Source organism: Octopus sinensis, linkage group LG21 (assembly GCF_006345805.1).
Source record: "Octopus sinensis linkage group LG21, ASM634580v1, whole genome shotgun sequence".
Classification (NCBI taxonomy): domain Eukaryota; kingdom Metazoa; phylum Mollusca; class Cephalopoda; order Octopoda; family Octopodidae; genus Octopus; species Octopus sinensis.
The window spans coordinates 15,841,864-15,858,545 of NC_043017.1; the positions used below are offsets into that span (position 1 = coordinate 15,841,864).

A 16,682-nucleotide genomic window follows, 5' to 3' on the forward strand; every position below is an offset into this window, starting at 1 on the left:
GAAAAGACCATTAGTTGAAAGGACCAATGAAACAAAACTGATTTCAAATGTGTCTCTATCAGTAATTGCATATCTATTCATATAACCTTATTTTTGTTCCATTCTCCGGGAACATGAAACTCTGAGTAACAGTTTTCATGATGTCTTTGCAGCTTTATTAATAAAGTGTGTGTGTGTAGATAGATAGATACATAGATAGACAGACTGACAGGTAGATAGATAGATAGATAGATAGATAGATAGATAGATAGATAGATAGATAGATAGATAGATAGATAGATAGACAGACAGACTGACAGGTAGATTCAATAACAGTGCTTTTGCTGTAATCATTGACAACCACTCATGCTCAACGTATGTGTTTTTCTTGTACGCTGGTTCACTGCTGTAAACGACCTGAAGGACGTCCCCCCCATTAAAACACCTGAAAGTCATAGACAAGTGAGATCTGGTGCAAGTTGTCTCACCTGCCTGTGACTTTCATCCAGCTCATTTTGAGGCTCAGAGTCTCTGGCTGGATGCCCTTCCTGGTGCCAACCCTCACCTGTTTCCAAGGAACATAATATTTCCCTCAAGGACAGACAGGTTTTTCACAGAAGATTGAAAATGAAAGATGCCACCTGTATGATGGTGATGCTCAGTGGCGGACTGGCCAGGTTGCCAGCTTGCCCAAAGCAAGTGGGCCCCTGCACCATTAGAATCCATATATAGGGGCCCATGTTAGTATCTAAGGGGCCCATCCCCTTAAGTTTGAGAATTTTTTATTCACTCCTGGAAGAATGCATTAATTATTTCAGCCTGGCTGTGTTTGTAGACAGGTGAAAAGAATACTTTTAACAAAAAAAAAAAAATGATAGCATTGTAGTTGTGGGTGGGCCCCTCCCTTAGTCTCCTGGGTGGGCCCCTCCCTTAGTCTCCTGGCAACCAATATTTTTAGACCCAGTCTGCCACTGGTGATGCTTACTTGCAACTAACATAGCTAGGCAAAAAGACAGCAACACTCATGCACACACACACATCTTCATCTTCATCATCATTATCATCATCATCATTTAATGTCCATTTTCCATGCTGTCATGGGTTGGACAGTTTGACAGGAGTTGAGCAACAGAAGGGCTGTTCAGGTTCCCCGTCTGTTTTGGAATGGTTACTATGGCTGCATGCCCTTCCTAATGCCAACCACTTTACAGAGTGTACTGGATGCTTCTACACAGCACCAGTATGGGTGCTTTTTACGAGGCACCAGCATTTACAAGCCTGCAAGTTTAGGGATGTTCAGCTGGAGGGGTTGCAAGGGATGGGCCAGTATGCAAGGGTAACCATGCCATGTGTATACACATGATGGGATTCTTTCAGTTTCCGTCCACCAAATCCACTCATAAGGTTTTTGTTGGCTCATGGCTATAGCAAAGGACACTTGAGTGGAGGCACATGGCCTAGTGATTAGAGCAGTAGACTCATGGTCGAGGGATCGTGGGTTCGAATCTCAGACCAGCCGATGTGTGTGTTTATGAGCGAAACACCTAAGCTCCGTGCGGCTCTGGCAGAAAATAATGGCAAACTCCTGCTGACTCTTTCACCACAACTTTCTCTCACTCGTTCCTCCTGCATCTTGCAGCTCACCTGCGATGGACCGGCATCCCATCCAGGTGGGGAACCTATACGTCAAGGAAACCAGAGAAACCGTCCCTCACAAGCCAGGTATGGTGCTGGTGCCACGTTAAAAGCACGCAGCATGCACTATAAAGTGGTTGGCATTAGGAAGGGCATCTAGCTGTAGGGACCAAAGTAAATCAGGCTGGAACCGGGTACAGCTTTCTAGCTTGTCAGCTCTGGTGAAACTGTCCTATCCATGCCAGCTTGGAAAATGAATGTTAAATGATGATGGTGATGATGAAATCATTTTGTATCAATTGAAAAGTCAAATCACGGAAAAATTCCATTTGTGTGTGTGGGTGTGCATGTATGCATATGTCTTCTAATTTTACTTAGTAAGTCAAGAAGAAGACTTAAAAAAAAAATAATTTGGATCCTATTTTTGAAAAATAATTCTCCCGCACACTGTATGTGACATATAAAGGTTAATGTGATTAAAATATTACAAATATTTCTTGCTAATTTATTCGTCACTGAAAGCCTTGTTTGAATGTCAACTCAAAATGAGATTTTCTTGAATTTTCAGAAGAACTGTTCTCTTCTAACAATCATTAATCACTCTGAATAATGTCTAAGTAAACTTTGAATCCAATCAATCATTCAAAATTTATCATATTTGGCCAGTCATTTGCTTGTTACGAAACACGTTGGAGGAGATTTATTCAATTCAAAAGTTAGAAATACAATCCTACAACCTGTGTTAATTATGGAAGGGTTGATAGATTTGAGGTTATATTTTAATGATTGTTGTGACATTATGATTGATGTAACTCTGTAATGGAATCACCATTTTAATAACTTCACAACTCAGTCTATATAGTTATATTCCTGCTTAATAGTTCCTCCAAATTTGCTGCACATTCAGTCTACAAGCGCAACAATTTCATTTCATTTAAGCTGCTATAGAAAGGACAGGCAGGAGAATGCAGTCATTTATAAACCAAGGCAGGATTGTCAAAACTGGAACAAACTTTATCAAAGTGTTGTGTGATTAGGACTAATCTTAATGTGTAAAAGAGATTCAGGAATGTTGCGCCTCACCATTTATAATTCCTTCATTTATATATTCATTTCTTTATACACATATACATAGATAGGCCTTTTGTTCCTTCTTATCAGAAGAGTGCCAACACTTCATTGCACCTTGCGTGACCATATATATACATGCAAGATGTTCATCCCATCTTCATTCTGTAATCACATTCACAGATACAACGCTTGGAACTATCTGTTTCCTGGCATCATCAACTGGGTTGTGGTCTCACGGATTTTACCATGCCTTGTCAGCTGACTTGCTTATTGAATTACACTCATAACAAATGTGCCATGTAGGACATGCCAGAAGAATAATCTCACAAGTTGCTTGATTGCTCCCAGGTTAACGAGAGTACAGGTGGTTGACCACTCCAGCTCTTGACAGAAGAAATCATCCACACTCATTTCAGCTGAATTTCTGCTGGCACTGCACTGAAGTATTCACTGCTTATGGAGTGAATACTTCAGAGCAGTTATCCTCCACTCACTCTTGCTCATAGACATTACATCTGTTCCTGACAAAACCTCCATAATGCACAGTTTTTAACCAATACCTTCCACTCATCCACATCCATCTCCAAAGCTTTCAGATTGACTTTCATTACATCCTTAAATCATCATCATCATCATCACTGTCATCATCGTCATCATCATCATCCTCGCCATCATTATTATTATCATCATCATCATCATCATCATCATCATTATCATTATTGTGATCATTTAACGGCCATTTCTCAAGCCGGCATCAATCAGATGGTTTCACAGAATCTGGCAAGCCACAGGGGCTGCATTGTGCTTCAGTGTGGTTCTTTGACAGGGTCTCTGTGGTTGGAAGCCCTTCCTAATACCAACCACTTTACAGAGTGTGGACTGGGTGCCTATTTTTCTTGTGCCACCGGCACTAGTGAGGTTGCCGAGTAACTTTGAAGACTGGATGTGGACCAGAAAAGAGAGAAAAGCCCTTGACTAAATGGTGGGAGGGAATATTTGAGAGAAGTGAGGGAGTGGCTTTATGCCAGCAGTTGGGAGGATAAAATACGATTGAGGGTGACACACTGGTGTCTAGTCAGAGAGAAGGTACCTGGTCACCCACCATACAGGACATAAAGAGTGGATAGGGGTAGCTGGGAGGAAAATGAAAAGTTAGTGATGGGGTGTCAGAGTGAACCTTGAAGGGGCAACAGAGAATATGGTGTGGAGGGGGGGGCAGTGGATCAGGAGAGGGAAGGAGTAGTAGGGTGGGTGGGTATAAGAGTGTGAATGGAGAGTAACAGGTGGTTAGGGGTGGGTGGGGTTGAGATGAATGTAGGGAGTGGTGAACAGGAGTGGGGGTGTAACTTGAGAAATATAAGTATGTTGTTGCGCACGTGTGTGACAGAGAAGTTATGCCCCTTTGTTTTTTTCCCAAGTCAATGCTGCTGTCTCTCTACAGTTGTGAGGCCCTGGAGAGACAGAGTACACAACGGAAGACCATATGTCTTCCAACCAGACTCAAGACTAGGACAACCCAAGCGTGGATGTGCACCAACCTCCATGATCATGTTCTCCCAGACACATGGCCTCCTGGCTCACCACACCTCAATCCACTGGACTATTTACTTAGGAGTCTTAGTCAAGGTCAATCACCCCCATCACAACACACAATCTGTCTAATTACATCCAAACTTGAAAAAGATCATCAGATTCAGGCTTGTCAATACTTTTGACCCCCTACTTAAACAGCCACTCATGCTAACGGGAGATCCATTGAATAGGTGTAACAAAAGGGGTCCTCAAGGCTATTTGGCTCAATTTGTTTCCAAATGCAGTTTTTCTTTGATGAGATACAAACTTTTTTTCTAAATTCATTAGAAATAACCTCAAAAATCTGACACATCCTATACATATATTATATATATATATATATATATATATATATATATATACACACACACACATAAGCTCACCCAAATACACATAAATAATATACATGAAGAGGTAAGTGGAAAAGAGAGAAGAAAACATGAGATGTAGATTGAGGGAGGTGAGGGAGAAAAGGATGGTGGGGTGTATATGTACAGAAATAGAAGAAGGAGAAGATAGAGGGTGAGAAAGGAGATGGGGAGAGCAGAAAGAAAGAGAAAGGGAACACAGATATAAAGAAGAGATAAAAACTACATAACATGATATATATATGTGTGTGTGTGTGCGTATATATATATATATAAATATAAATATATATATATATATGTGTATGAGTGTATATATATATATGTGTGTGTGTGTATATATATATATATATATATATATATATATAGATAGATAGATAGATAGATAGATAGATAGATAGATAGATAGATAGATAGATAGATAGACAGACATGTATATGAGGAGGATATGATGTGGGGAGAGTGGGAGAAACAGCAGCACCAATGCCAACGACCCCAACAGCAGCACTACAGCTGGAGATGACAAACCACTCCAACACCAACAGCACCAGTGGTGCTGCTGGTCTCATATCCAGTATTAGCAACATCAGCAGCTACATCACCATCGGCAACAGCAGCAATGTGACCAGGGATGACTACAGCAACAACAACAACAACAACACCCACAGCACTGATAAATGTTAAATGGCCCTCCGTCAGCTATGATGATGGGAGTTCTAGTTGATGTGAGGAATGGAACAGCCTGCTTGTGAAATTAATCCACAAACATGCATGCCCTTAACATATCAGGGAGATTCAGAGTGACACAGAATGTGACAAGGCTGGCCCCTCGCGAATTACAGGTACACCTCATTTTTGCCAGCTGAGTGGATTGGAGCAGCGGGAAATAAAGTGTCTTGCTCAAGGACACAATTCACAGTCAGGAATCGAACTCACGACCTTCTGATCATGAACTGAACGCCCAAACCACTGAGCCATGTTGGACACGTTTGTAATGAGTCCAGCTGCACAAGATGGTGTCATACCTGACAACTTGAGCAGCAAATATCATTGTCTACAAAAGTAAAGGAGATGCAACAGAGAGAAGAAAGATGAAAGTTGCTTCACACTTGATGAAGAGTAGAGTTAGTGCTGAAGCGATGCAGTTAAGATTTGTTCTTTTCTTCCTAAAATAACTGCAAGAGAATTACTTAGGAATGAAACACTGTAAGGAGGATTTGTTGATAGGGAGGTGTTTGACATGGTTCCATGCTCTGCAATGTGGTGGTTGCTAGGGAAACTAAGGGGTTGATCAACCCTTTAGCATTTAAACTGGCCAAGATATCCTGCCTGTCTTATTACTAAACTGGCCAGCTCTGGCCTCTCACATTAACCCTACAATGTCATTCTAAAAAGCAACAGTTACCTCTTGAAAATCTCATAGCTACAAGATTAATGCCTGATTAATACAAGACAACGAGAATAAATAAGCATTCCTTATGAAAGAATAATCTGAATTCTTAAGGGTTTAATGGCTTGTGGGGTCTGTGCAAGCTATGTACAGTAATGTAGTCAGCTGAGTGAGGGTCAGTAATGAGAAAAGCAATGAATTTAACATGCGGGTATGGGTTCATGAGGGCTCACTCCTCATGATACGACTCCCTTTTTACCTTCTGTTGCTGCTAGTCACCACTCCAGCCTCTGACATCCACCCCTCTCTCTCTCTCTCTCTCTTCCTTATCACCAGTCATGTAGTCTCTTCCATTACCCTCTGCCCCTACTGCCTCTCCCATTAAACTCTACCATCACTCTCTCTTTTCCATTACTCCTCCTGGCTCTGTCTCTTCCACTTTTCCTTTCTCATTCATCTATGACATCCACTCTCCCTTCTACCCACTTTAGGGGTCATCTTGTCTCAAACAAACTGCAATAACACAGTGACCAGTGGTAAGGATCCCTTTTTCTAGTTGCGAAATTCACAGCAACCCCTCTAGTACCAGTGTTTTGATAAACTGCACCCAGTACACTCTGTAAAATGGTTGGTGTTTAGAAGGGAATCCAGCTGTAGAAGCTAAAGGAGAAAGGAGCCCCGTGGGTGACACATGGCTCATGTAGTCAAAGAGGGCCAGAAGACCCGAATAAAACTGGGCTGACCCCTTCAGTCTTTGTTGATGCAGTTCGATGGAAAGTGGATGATGGTGATGATGATGATGATGATGATGATGATGATGATGATGATGATTATATATAAACAGAAGAAAGAGACAGAAAAACCAAGACTCAGAGGAAATATATCTCAAGGTAGGTATCTATGTGTGCATGTTGGAGGGATAACACACACACACACACACACACGCACACACACACACACGTATATATAAACTCATATAAACATATGTACATATATGTATGTATGTATGTATACAGATGAGGTATACATACACATATATATATATATATACATATACACATGTAAAGATAGATAGATAGATAGATAGATAGATAGATAGATAGATACAGATAGACAGACAGACAGATAGACAGGCAGACAGGTAGACAGATAGACAGGCAGACAGACAGACAGACAGACAGATAGATAGATAGAGGTAAAAAAGAAAATGATATAAAAAGTGAGAGATAAAGAAAAAATGTTGAGAAAAAGAGAGATGAGATATAAGATAGAGAAACAGAAAGAAAGAAAGAGTGAAAGAGATAAATATAAAGAGAGAGAGACAGAGACGTAGAAAGAGAGAGGCGGGGGGGAGAAGTAGAAAGACAACAAAGACTGGGCGGAAGAATAGAAAAAAAGCGAGCGACCTTGACCTTTGAGTTGAATCGAGATCGAGGCTGAGTGAGTGATGACGTCAGAGAGGGGTGTTAATTGATCAGTTGGAGACAGAGCCTGGTGGAAGCAGCAGCAGTAGCGTAGCAGTAGTAGTCAGATATATACACACATATATACACCTCCTCTCTCTTTTTATTTAACTGAACCACCACCACATTGTCGGACTATATATATATATACACTCACTCTCTCTCAGCCACGGAGACCCTATTTACTCGGACTTTTATTTATTTCCTCGTTCTTATGAAATTTCCTTCCCTCCTTATCTCGTTTTTCTTCACATCCGACAGTCGAGTGGACGTGTGTGTTTAATTCATTCTTGCTGTATGTATGTGTGTGTGTGTGATAGTGTGTGAGTGAGTGTGTGAATGTGTGTGCGAGTATGGATGTATGTGTGTGTGAGTGAGTAATTGGTTCCGGAAAGGAAGAACTGGAATTTTGTGTGTTTTGTTCTGTCTTGAGAAAGAAAAAAAAAATTAATAATAAAGGGGGAGGGGAAAAAGATGGATGCTATACCCGAATTTCCGAAACTCGTTGTGGAGAAGAAACGTGCGTACGAGGCGGAGGAAAGGGAGCAACAATCTCCCTCCTGTGGTAGAGACATTAGTATTGGTGATGGTGTCGTTGGTGGTGATATGAAGTCATCTTCTTCCTCCACTTGTCAGTATTCAACATGGAAACAGAAGCGAAAGCTAAACCACAATGATACAAACAGTGACGGGGCTCAGGTGAAATCCCCAAACTCAAAGTATAGCCCTCATAGCAACGACGGTTCTCTACCATCTCCGGGGATGACTAGTCCGATTTCGTTTGCGACCACCACAACGAATTCTGATGGCAGCCGTGATGCGGGAGAGAAGCTGGTCGATGATGATCGCATCATACCAGTCCATGATAATCCGTTTTTTGTCAAAGACGGCAGGAGAAGTCTGGACAGAAGAGATATGAACGGCTCCTTGGATTACCACAATGACGAAACCATCAACAACCGCCAGGACATATCAAATTTCCGAGACGACACGGATATGGAGTACCATCCTGGATCCGGATTTGTTAGCCGTTTAAAGGATAAATTTTCATCATTAGGTGCCAGAGAAGATGTAACTGTGTTGCGCCCGAAAAGATCTTCCAGTTTTGAAAATCTGTTGGATGGTAGACCGAAATCACATAATGGTGGGGACTTAGGTCTGACGGACACAAGGCGGAAATTCCGAGACGGCCGCGCTGTGAGCGTTGAAAATTTGAACCACACCATGGATAAAAGCTCTACTTCTCCAAACCTGGTGCTCGATTTGAAATTAGCGAAACAAGGAAGTAGCGACAGTGGCAGTGACATTAGGAACACAAACAAAGACCGGGAAACTGTGGTGCCAGAGAAAAGCCCGACCATTCATCCGCTTTCTCCGTCTCCAAGTTTTGATGCTAAACCCCACATTAGTGTCATATCCGCTGCAGCCAATGATGAAAACAAAAACGTAGATGAATTGCCGAAACCCAATACAGTTTCGTCGTTTCGAAGTTTATTTGAGAATTCTGCTAACAATGATACGGTGATAATGAAACCCAAGGGTAAGACCACACCGGCCCCTGTGAAACCTGTAAATTCTACTACACCTGAAACATTAATATCACCAAATAAAAAAGAAAGTAAAGCTGCCCTTGTTGCAACTAAACCTGCACCACCACCACCTCCGAAAGAAAGGAACCACGAAGCATCTGTTAAAAAACCTGAAGTTGCAAAACGTACGGTGTTGGAACAGAAGAATTCCGGAATTGCTGAAAATAACTCAAGTTCTTTAGAAAAGGACAGTTCCAGTGTTAAGACAACTGCTAAGCAGGCAACACCAAGTTTACCCCTAACATCACACATTTCATCTTCACCCACTTTAGAGACATCCTCTTCGTCGCAGATTAATCAAGTATCGGACTCCAAGAGAGTGGCACCAGTTGTTCCTGCTGAAAATGACCACCACTCGGTGTCTGAAAGTAAAGAAAACACAAGACCGTCTAGTGATACAAATGCTGAATTTCATAACCGCGGGCTCCCTTCGATTCTTATGAGAAAAAACACCGATGATTCCGGAGAACTTGGCCAGGTGGTCCTGCGGAAGGTGAAACCTAGGATCTTGGAAGATGATGACGAACTTAAAGGTAGAATTACTTATTATCCAGCTGGTCTTAACAAAACGACAAATTCTTCGTCTTCCGAAGAACCGACACCAAAGATGAGGCATCCACCTCTTGTGACAGGCATCAGCGGTATTGGTAACACTGATCTGTGGGGTGAAGAGGACGATGAAGATATTTTCTATGCAGACGGTGAGGTGATTGAGAAAGATGTGGAAGATAACCGACACATCATTATCACAGACTCTATGTTGAAGAAAAATCCCAATGCGGGTACTTTGACACACTTGGATTTATCACATCTTACCAATGACGGCGGCCAGGAACACCAGGAAGGCTATATTCCTTCCAAAATTGGGCCTTGTAAGATACAATTCATTGGAGCAAATGTCAAACTTGACAGAAGCTGTATAATAAAGAATAAAACATCAAAGGTGAGTGAGTGATTTCAGGGGCCTTGCCCTTTCTTCTTCTATGTACACTTCTGTGAGTATGTGTATAATATATATTTGGGGAAATATATGCATATGTATGTATTTATAAATATATCTGTATATATGTGTGTATGTTGATGTATGTATATGTATTATGTTCTAGTTTTCATTCTGAAGATCAATTTGATATTTATCTTATAGAGTCACTGTATATCTGTATATATTTTATTGACAATTTTATCTGTGAATGTAAGACACTGAACATAGTAAATTGCCGGATTAAGCATATTTTCCTATTGACTTACGCCCCCTTTCTTCCAGATTAACCCTCCTCCTTCAATATTTCCAATAACTATTGTTTAAATACCAGTGATTAAGGCGGCCCCTTGTCATTTATTCCTACCAGTGTTCGGTTTAACTGTTCAATCTTACGTCAGCTCAGCCCTGGTCCGGTCGGCTATCTATGAAGAAAAACGATTATATTAACCAGACTTCTTTATTTAAGACAGTCCGGTGTAATATTGTCTGTTATTATTAGCAGGTGGAATGACCACGTCGTAGCTCTGTCTCTCTCTGGTGCGGGATGTGACTGATGTGTGGACGGCGGTATCAAAGTTTCAATTAAGTTGTTAAGGATGTCTGGAATGGCATGAAGGTCACCGACCCATCCCATTAGACAAAAAGGATAGTGTTGGGACAAACAGAAAATAGTCTCACTTCCTGTTCGCTCCTCTCATGGCCCTCCCTTCCTAAATCGCTGACCGATCAGCTATTTTGCTGACATTAACTGTGATAATAATCCTCATAATTAGGACCCAACTGATTATAATTGCCTATAATTAAATCTTATTCCGTCAATCACACACACTGCACCTCTGTTGAACCAACCAGTGTAGACGTACAACCTGCTAAAAATAACAGTCAAGATTCCCTCTCAAGTCACGCCACACTATTGAAAAAAGGATGGACATAAGAGTCCAAGACATCCCCCTCTCCTCGTTCCGGAAAAGTCGGGATAGAATTCTTTTAATTATAATTCTGCTCGGTCCAGGGACAATTAATAATTGTGTTAATTCTAAAGCAGAAACTCTCTTCCAAGTTAACAGATATCGAGTTCAAATTTAACTTTAGGTTGTATTCTACCCTTGGACAGCTACATTTTATAACTGCGGGTATGTAACCATTGTGTCTAGAACCAAGTCTACCTCACGGGTTTTAAGGGATCAGCAAGGACTACTTTATTTATTATGGTTTTTCCTTAAATGTTTTTGAAAGGGTTGGTCGTGATTTTGAGAAAGGTTTGGATATTATTTCTAGCGGATCGACCGACCGCGTGGAGGCTCCCCATACATGTATGTGTGTGTGTATATATAGTGTGTGTATGCATACATATGTATATATATATATATGTTGTGTGTATGGGTTATGTACTTTCTATACATTGTGTAAACACAATCACAAACGGCTATATTTGTGTGGAGTTGTGTTAATATGTGCTTTTCCTTCCTTGAGTCTTTATATATGTATATATATAAGCAGTCAAATGTGTGTTTCGTTTATTGTATGTGATACAGCATTCACACCCTTCCCTCCTTTTTACAGAAAACACATGACGCATCACTGCTCTCCCCCACTACACACACACACACACACACTATATATATATATATATATAAATATATATATATATATATATGTGATATTACGAGGCGATTCCTGGTAGTTATCACCACAAGCATGCAATAGTATTAAAAATCAAAATAGGGGTACATCCAGCATATAACGTACCCTCTTCGCAGTTGTCTCTCAGTGATATTGCAGATCTATAGTGAAATTTAGTTTCATTTCTATCTATCTGTCTATCTATCTATCTATCTACATATATATATATATATATATATATATATATATATATATATAATATATATATATCGGAGGTAAAGTATACGTACACCACCAGTTTTCGGCGTAACAAAAACCTTAACCCTGACACCGGGTGTAAGTATTTTTTACCTTCGCCTATATATATATATATATATATATAATATATATATATATATATGCTTGTGTGTGTGTATATATATACATACACACAAGTATACATACAAACACACAAGCATATATATGTGTGTACAGCGAAATATTCATTGTGCTATAAATTAGAGCTTATATATTTATTTGTATGCACAGACACACTCTATATTCTTTAAATTGTGAAATATTTCTCACACACACGTTTAATAAAATTATACGAGCAGTCCTCTCTCTAGGACGAACTCTCGACACCAGCTTTCCCCCTGGTTATTAACGGCCTTCTAAAGTCTCCCCGGGTTCGTTCTGGGCATATATATATATATACATATATATATATATATATATATATATATATACATATATATATATATATCGTTTTTAACTCTCCCCAGACACAACAGTATATATATATATATATATATATATATATATATATTTCGTTTTTAACTCTCCCCAGACACAACAGTATATATATATATATATATATATATATAATATTTCGTTTTTAACTCTCCCCAGACACAACAGTATATATATATATATTATATATATATATATATATATATATATATATATATATGACAGAGAGAGGTACCTTAATAGAGGTTTAACCACTAGGTTTAATTATCAAAAGCTTATTAAACATAGCTGAATTTATTCACAATTTCTTTCACACACGTCGTGTTTAGTTAATTATATATATATATATATATATATATAGGCTTGTATATGTTTAGGTTTAACACAGACTAGAGGAAAAAAGAAAAATATATATATAATATCGCTATAGCAGGACGTATTTAATTTAGGTGTGTGCATTTAATATATAGTAGTATATATTAAATGTAGCAGTGTGTATTAATTTGTAATGGTGTCTATTTAATATGTAGTCATATTTATTTAATATTCGGTGGTGTGTTTGAAGTTAATCCTTCATGTTGTTGCTTCTGCTCTGGTTTTCCTCGTTCCGCATTCTTGGTTCAGTGTTTAAGAAACATAAAGCTGTTGCACACACACACACACACACGCGCACTTTCCTTTCTCTCATACACACACGCGCACTTTCCTTTCTCTCTCTCTCTCTCACACTGACACACTCCTCTTTCTTTCTCTCTCAATCATACTCATATACCCACATACGTTTTCCGTTTTACAAACGAGAAAGAGGGAGCACTCAATACATGTTATAGAGTATATATATTTATATGAACGAAGCTGGTGAGTCAACCAACCAATCGTACTCAGAGTTTCTCGCGCAATGCGATTCTTCAGGCGACAACAAAACACACACACACACACACACACGCGCACTTTCCTTTCTCTCATACACACACGCGCACTTTCCTTTCTCTCTCTCTCTCTCACACTGACACACTCCTCTTTCTTTCTCTCTCAATCATACTCATATACCCACATACGTTTTCCGTTTTACAAACGAGAAAGAGGGAGCACTCAATACATGTTATAGAGTATATATATTTATATGAACGAAGCTGGTGAGTCAACCAACCAATCGTTACTCAGAGTTTCTCGCGCAATGCGATTCTTCAGGCGACAACAAAACACACACACACACACACACACACCTATATGTATGTGTATTTATCTCTTTCATTCAACTTTCTATCCTTGTTCCTGACCTGTGATTCTAAATACACTCAAAGAGAACGAGAACTTGAGAGAACATTAATGGTTGAAGTGAGTTAAAACAGGTTCTGTTTCAAAAAAGGGTCAGGTCTGTAGAATGAGAAGCAGAGAGAGAGATTACCACCACAATCTACATACAACCAGCTACTACTGCTATATACTATGTGGTGAGTCTCCCCCTCCCCCCTCGACAGTCAATGCAGCATTAAACCCCCCCTTATTCTCTCTCTCCTCCTCCTCTTTTACTCTCATTCTCTATCTCATAACATTTGTTAACAGTACACATGTGTCAAAGAACATCCCTGCCCCACCCCCTCCCTCCAGTTCTCCTCCCCGCCCTCTCTGCCACCGCAATGCCCCCTATCTCTCTCTCCTCCCCACACACCGCTCGCCCCTGCTGCTTGTCGGGTTGGTTATATAAGACAGTCGCTCACCCGCCCCTACCACAACCATATATCTACCCCAACTCGTTTGGCTGTCTTCTGGGTTTTTTTAAATCTTACCCATTCAACGTCTACCCGGTTCTATTCTCTGACGCCACCCTTTACATAAAGCCTACACACAGTTTTTAAATAAAAATATTTTTCTTTTTCTTTTTTTCAAATCGTTGTTTGACTTTCTGTCTTTCATCTTGAATCGATCAAACGATTTACTGTTAGTAATACTGAGGTTTATTTTTATCGATCATATCCCTCCCCCTTCCAGAGTTTGTGGTTTTGTGAGTTCAGTTACGGTTCTTCATGTTCTAAGTTCGAATCTCGCCGAGGTCAAATTTGCCCTTTATTCTTTTGAGTCAATAAAATAAAATACCAGTTGCGCACTGGACTAGCCCCTCCCCTCAAAATTCCAGGCCTTGTGCCTTCTGTAGAATGAATTATTATTGTTATTACTGTGTTGTTTATTGTCCTTAATGCCTTAGGCCCTTGTGGCCAATAAAAAAAATCTCTTAATATTATTATTGGCAGAATCGTTAGCATGCTGGGCAAAGTGATGCAAAGCATTTTGTCCATCCTTACGTTCTGAGTTCAAATTCCACTGAAGTCAACTTTGCTTTTCATCCTTTTGGGGGTCAATGAAATAAGGACTAGTAGAACACTGGGGTCGATTACATCGACCCCAGTGCTCCACTGGTACTTATTATCAGGCCCTTAGTAGAAAGGATTATTATTAAGGCAGCGAGCTGGCAGAAACGTTAGCAGGCCAGGCAAAATGCGTAGCCGTATTTCGTCTGCCGTTACATTCTGAGTTCAAATTCCGCCAAGGTCGACTTTGCCTTTCATCCTTTCGGGGTCAATAAATTAAGTACCAGTTATGCACTGGGGTCGATGTAATCGACTTTATCCGTTTGTCTGTCCTTGTTTGTCCCCTCTGTGTTTAGCCCCTTGTGGGTAGTAAAGAAATAGGTATTTCGTCTGCCACTACGTTCTGAATTCAAATTCCGCCAGGGTTGACTTTGCTTTTCATCCGTTCAGGGTTGATTAAATAAGTACCAGTTACGCACTGGGATCGTTGTAATTGACTTAATCCTGTCTCCCAAATTTGAGGCCTTGTGTTTCCAGTAGAAAGGATTATTATTATTATTATTGAGGCTTCGAGCTGGCTGAATCCAGATGCCGGATGAAATGCTTAAGCAGGGTTTCATCTGCTGCTACATTCTGAGTTCAAATTCCGCTGAGGTCGACTTTGCCTTTCATCCTTTTGCGGTTGATAAAATTAGTACCAGTTGAACACTGGGGTCGATGTAATCATCTCATCCCCATCTTCCCCAAACTGTCCTTGTGGCAAAAATTTGAGATAATTATTATTAAGGCCCCAAACTAGCAGAATTGTTGTTTCGTTGGCCAAAATGCTTAGCAGCATTTTTGTAGTCTAAGTTGAAATTCTGTCATGGTCAACTTTGTCTTTCATTCTTTTGAGGTCGATAAAATAAGTACCAGTCATGTGCTGGGGTCGATTGCGTCAACTTAACCCCACTCACCCTGAATTGCTGGCAGAATCGTTAGCACACTGGGCGAAATGCTTAGTAGTATTTCACCCATCACTTTGTTCAGAGTTCAAATTCCACTGAGCTTGACTTTGCCTTTCATCCTTTTGGGGGTCGATAAATTAAGTACCAGTGAAACACGGGGGGATCAATATAATCGATTGTTCCCCTCTCCCAAATTTCAGGCCTTGTGCCTTTCGTAGAAAGGATTATTAAAAGCTAGCTATACAAGTAGAAGGTTCACTTTCTCAGTCAGGTTAAGGTCACTACTAGCGACTTGGATGACTTTAGTTATGTCCCTTTTATGGGTTCAAATCCCACTAGGTCGATAATAATATATTCCAGGAGAGTACTGTGGGTCAATTGAATTGACAAAGCCTTACTTCAAAATTCTTGCCCTTTGTCGCCTAAGAGTGCCATTTTCGTGTGTGTGTTTATGTAAGCTCTGTGGTATTCTGTGATATATAGTACCTCATGTGTATATATATGAGGTACTGTATATAAGGTGTACAATAGCTGTGTATATAGTTTTGGGGGTTTGGTTATCTACTCATTGATCTCTTTTAATCATTCCCAAGAGACTTTTAATTATGGAGGTTTTACAATGTACCACAGGGCCATACCATTGTATTACCTAACACCATACCACTGGAACTCTACCATTTGTTGTATCCCTCTCTGTCACCTACCACTGGGCCATACTACTGTGATAAATCTCCTTAGCACCATCTCTTACCCTCCATCATGTGGGCTACAGAACTAGGTTGCCACCCACCATCTGCAAACCAAGGGGGGACCCCACACCAGCAGTTTCCAAACTTTTACCTTAAGGACTTCTTCTGACAAACCAACAATATTTTGTGACCCTTAAAAAAATATTTCATTGGGGACACCCTTGACATTTTATGGATTTTCTTGGAGAAATGGTCCCTGGTTTTTGTTTATAGTAAATGCTGTGTTTTGGCCCATATGCCTGTCTATCATATGTTGTGTAACATAAACATTTTGTA

At 40.1% G+C, this 16,682-nt stretch overlaps 1 protein-coding gene across 2 annotated transcripts in view; it reads left to right on the forward strand.

The window, feature by feature from the left end:
- The first annotated feature begins 7,482 nt into the window (after positions 1 to 7,482).
- The window catches only part of LOC115222845, a 137,998-nt gene continuing 128,798 nt past the window's right edge, over positions 7,483 to 16,682 (forward strand). For both annotated transcript variants that reach the window (XM_029793186.2, XM_029793187.2), the window contains exon 1: positions 7,483 to 10,007. In XM_029793186.2, the coding sequence (XP_029649046.1) occupies positions 7,950 to 10,007 (2,058 nt within the window). In that variant the 5' untranslated portion in view covers positions 7,483 to 7,949. The remainder of the gene's footprint in view (positions 10,008 to 16,682) is intronic.